The sequence below is a fragment of the Saccostrea echinata genome, unplaced genomic scaffold (assembly GCF_033153115.1).
Source record: "Saccostrea echinata isolate AGI-Se365-2 ecotype Australia unplaced genomic scaffold, CSIRO_AGI_Sech_v1 ptg000012l, whole genome shotgun sequence".
Classification (NCBI taxonomy): Eukaryota; Metazoa; Mollusca; class Bivalvia; order Ostreida; family Ostreidae; genus Saccostrea; species Saccostrea echinata.
This window is the reverse complement of record NW_026889761.1, coordinates 16,360,749-16,365,857: the sequence shown is the minus strand read 5'-3', so window position 1 is coordinate 16,365,857 and position 5,109 is coordinate 16,360,749. Positions and strand designations below refer to the sequence as shown.

The following is a 5,109-nucleotide window of genomic DNA, read 5'->3' as shown; positions in this document are numbered from 1 at the left end:
CAAAAGAAAAATATTCAAAGATCAATGGTAACAAATGCTGTAACTTTTATAGTTTTAAAGAAAACAAAAACCGTTTGGGATAAATAATCTAAAAATTTATTATGTATATATATGTAATACAATTTGAAATCAACAGAAACAAGTCTTGAGTCAAGTACCTTTAATTTTTTTCTCTTTTTGAGATCTTTATTTCGAATTGCATAGAAAATATAAATACTATGATATACAAAACACTGAAAGGAAACCCGAGAGTTTAATTTTGTTAGAATATAAATAAAAGGTGTTCATTCCATATAAAATATTGTCTCATATGAATAATAAAACCAATTTAAATTAGTGCCGTGTGGACTCCAAAGTATTAAAAGTATGATACATGTAGCATTTCTTATAAGATATAATCAATGTATTTTAAATGGCTGGTACTTGTATGTCAAATACCACATTTCTAATCTGTAATAACGGTCCTAACCTTATCCCTAATATTTTCACGACAAATGGGACATTTTCTTAAGGATTTAGAACATTTCGAGCACGTTACAATGTGGCCACATGGTGTAAAAACTACTCCAACCCTCTCATCCATACAGATTTTACATATGAATTGATCTTTTAACGTCAAATCACTTTTTGAAGCACTAGATAAATCAGTTGAAAAACCAGTCGTAGTACTACCAGACAAACGAGTATTTGCCAGACTTTCTTGTGAATTTAAATTTTCTCCATTTTCTTCATTCGCTGTTGATGTACTTTGGTTGTTTGCTGAATTTCTTTGTACGATGTCTGTATTTTCAACAATGACATCCAATATGCCCTGAATAGTCAAACAATCTAAAAAAAAAAAAGAATCTGAAACTTTATATTTATTTTGAATTTATTTCATATGAAAAAATTATCTTGGCGATAGTGTTCCATTACCTTTACAGCATTAAAAAATTGATAAGTCATTTAATTGCTTGATGACGAAATCAGATGTAAATAGTAACAAGAATTCCGCATTGTCAAGGACAGAACAAACATACCGTTTTTTGTCGCGACTCTGCCTAATGCCGCTGATATTGCACTTTGGGAGAATCCCATTTCTTTTAGTGTACTAGCTATGTCTTTTGCAGAAGAATTTTGAGATGCTGCGGGAAAAAATATACACCACAACTGAAGGCATGAACAATAGTATTCAATAAATTGTAATAATTCTTAAGAATAAATCAAAACTTACAAGTTTCATCGCCTCTCGTTCCTGAGAGGGAAGGTATAGTCTGAAGAAAAAAAATATTGCACCAGTCTTTTTTTAAACTTGCTTGTCAAATATTACTATGAATATCATGCAAAATAGGCCATAAAGAATCTGAAAACTATAATGTATTCACTTATACATTTATTTACCTGGAGATTGTGAGTTGCTGCCATAACTAGTTTTATGAATTCATCACCCTTCAATCGCCGCATGTATTGACATAATGGATTGTAACGGACATGTTCTACGAATACATCATCCTCTACACTCCATCCTTGCAAACTAATACCACAGTGAAAACAAGTGGTTCGATCACCAAAACCTCTGTAGTAGAATCCACCTACTGCAAATTCCTTTGGTGTTTTTCTACTACTTATGGGAAACCCACTGAAAGAAGACGCCCTTATCCCCACCGTTGAATATTCAATATGCTTTGGTTTCTCAAAATCTAAGGGTGGTAGTATCGGCTCACGAAAAATATGTGTGGAACCGTCGTCACTATCACTAAATTCTATTTTTCTCTTATCATTATCGTTTTGATATGATGCGGCTTCATTTAAACCGGATTTCTGTGCCCTGCGGTTTCTATCAATGCTTACGTCTCTCGGAAAGCTGTCTCCTCTCCGGCTTGCTGATGATGGTCGAGAAGGACAGTCAATACTCAATGTAGTAGATGTGTTCTGAGTTGATTTCGAGGATAATTCTGAAAACTTCTCAATTTCAGATTGATTACCCATATGACTCTCTTCTAATTTCTCAGCTAAATTGGATTTAGATGAAACAATTCGCATGTTTTGCACATTCGTCGAAATTTCTGAAATATTTGAATTGTTGGCATCGGAATTCTTTCTTTGACACTCAGGGTTTTCTTTCTGAATTGATACATGATCCAAGTCTGTTCCCAGAATGAATGCACAATCATAGTAAAGCTCTTTGTGCACATGAAACGGATCGTCTTCTTTTTTCCATGCGGAATTGGATATCATACAACAGAATGTTTTTGTTTCTCTTCCATTTCCTGTAGCATACCACCCGGCCTTAGCCATTACCAGTACGCTTGGAGTATCAATGCTGTTATAATTAGCAAATGAACTCAAACGATGGTGTTCGAATCTCATTACCTCACTCGATAGATAAGGAGTACCATTCAAAATTTGTTGAAACGAGTATTCGAGATCATTGCTACGAAAGACAGGAAATATGGATATCTCTGAAAATTTTTCAAAATCACAAGAAAGCCATTCTTTATGCTTTCTTTCGCCAAGAGTTTCCGAATCGTTAAGACAATCAGGTTCATGGTTTTGAAAGAACGCTATAGTTTTTGTCATAACAGAGTTTTTAAATTTTGCTTTTTTCCATAGGTGATAAATGTCCGTCTTATGGGCGCTTGAATAATGTTTATTTTCGTTCTTGTTTGGAATTTGAATGTTTTCTTTTGATTGCAAATTTTTAGCGATTTTGCTGATATGTTCCTCGTCAGTTATTTTTAAAAGTTGTTTTAAAAGATAAATCCTGTGCATTTTCCGAGCTCTGTTGAAACATGAATTAAATTCTAGAAGCATGTTGTACAGGGTAATTTCTATCTGAAATGTTGATGCCTTGAGTTCAAACATAGGTTTTGCAATAATACAGCCCTTCATCTCTCTGTAATCCACTGAAACGACTAAAAGTGGGCTTGTTTTACAAACCATCAAACCTTTACATGTACATAAAAAATGTTCCCTTCGAAAAACTTCTGCATTGAAAAAGACACTGCATTGCATGTTAAGAGAGAAAAAAGAGGAAGAGTAAAGAAAATCGAACCATTTCCAACAAATCCTAGAAATATTAGACATAATTTTGATTTTATTTTTCCCAATGCGCGTTACACTTTCTACCTTTAACTGCTGTCCGTTATTTGGACACATTATCTTGGGAAATGGTTTAGAACTATGGTCACTTTGGAAATTCGAATGTAGTATAGCTTGACCTCTTGCAAGGTCTTCAGCTTCCAAAGAGAGGTTACATACCTGATCATTCTTACAGATTGCAAAATCATGTTCACTGAAATTGATAATAAACAAAGTAAATATGGTCGCCATCTTTTCCCTTGATTCATTTTGACAGAAAAACGATTTGATTGCCCTTGTATTCCAACAAGCATAACCAAAGGTTCTGTTTTCTTCTATAGCATTGATTGATAATATAAGAACATGCAATCCATATCCTGATCGGGGATGATTTTTACACTCTGAACGATGGAAATAAACAACTGACGATGACTTGTCATTAACATTGGCTTGAACATAGCAGATATATTCCATCTTGTATTTTTAAATACCTTTTTGTAATCTACAAGAAAATAAGTTTCTTTTTAAAATAAGAAAACATTCCAAAATACGAATTCTCTCAAATGTGCAGAGTGAATCAGCTATCAAATCATAAACAATTCTTTTTCGTGGGACATAAACATTTTTCTAAATAAATTGTTCATGTGGAACAAACTAATTAAGATATTCAAATATCTTCTAAACTAATATAAGAACTAGAAGGTATACTTTACATTTAAAGTAGGTAAGTTGTTATCGTATCCTCTTTGTACTAAGTAGACCTTTAGGTCATGGAAATTTCCAGTTAAAAATAAAACACAGTAATCGAATAACATTATGGTTTTGATAAATAATGTATTACATAGTTATCAATCACAAAAAATATTGTGTATAAATGGAACGAAGCAAACATCAAAATGTAATTATTCCTGGATTCATTGTTATAATACACAAAATGCTATAATTACAGTTTCCAATATCAGTAAAAGAGAAAGTACACCGAACAAGTATATCCCTTGTTTTTCTATTACCTGGAGAGGGGGTAAATATACATGTATGCATAGTTTTAAGTAAAATAGTTATGTCTTACCAGTTATATCAAAGAAATGCACAATTACTTCCGAAATGGCTTGTAAATTGAAAAATGCTGCTACGAGGAGTAGATAGTTCGATTAATAATCATGAGCGCCCAAGTGTGAATGCTACGAACAGGTAATAACCTATATTCGAGAGCTGGGTTTTCAGTTTTATTTCCTGCAGATAATTTTAAACTTTTAAAGAACAACTTAAAAGCTCAATGCTCATAGTCTAAACGGAAAACCATTTACGTATCGAAACATTAAATCAATCATGGAAAATTCCCAAATCGCATTGACAGCACAAAAACTGCTTTCATATACAAAGCCATATATGTTTTATCATATATTAAGTAAAATTTTAACATGATGCTAAAAGCTGGGAATAATTCTATAAACCAAAAATCTAGAGTATAATTCTTTTAGACAAAATATTTATTACCTTATTATACATGCATATGCTACTTATTCAAATTCAGCTGAATTTGAAGAATAATTTTCCAGTTCTTAATTTCAGTTAATATTTCTTTTTAAACAAAACACATAAAATGTTTGTTAATGAGAGATCTATGCACTCTCTTTCTGCTCTTTGAAGATCCATCTTCTAAAAACCTCATTCCGATGAACATGAATATAGTTTTATTTTGTTGACAGACTTTCGGCATTGAAACATTAAGTTGACCCACACTTGTTTATTATTAAAGATCTATAGAAGCACTGACAATTTTCTGATACTTCCTTATTTCTCGAAGTAATTTTTATTCCGACAACAAAGTTTTGTTGTCATTGTAATCAATCAACCAGAAGTCTTTAAAAAGACTGTGACTTTGCAGCCTTGAACCTTTAATAAAACATAATATACGAGAAAAAAAAATCACGTCGATCTGTAATATTTCATCTTTGAGTTTAATTGCAAAATTAATTTAATTTCAAAAGTTACCAAATATGTTCCTAGTTGAATCGGACGAAAAGAAAAGAGAAATAAGCTCGGACA

The 5,109-nt window shown here is 32.2% G+C and overlaps 1 protein-coding gene across 1 annotated transcript; it reads right to left on the bottom strand.

Annotated features, from left to right (window-relative positions):
* Positions 1-445: 445 nt before the first annotated feature.
* On the bottom strand, positions 446-2,922 carry LOC133185076 (E3 ubiquitin-protein ligase XIAP-like). Its single transcript, XM_061320135.1, has 3 exons — positions 1,381-2,922; positions 1,020-1,149; positions 446-828 (listed from the first exon to the last, which is right to left on the bottom strand). Exons 1-3 carry the CDS (start codon positions 2,920-2,922, stop codon positions 446-448), a joined length of 2,055 nt encoding a protein of 684 aa, XP_061176119.1.
* Positions 2,923-5,109: the final 2,187 nt, after the last annotated feature.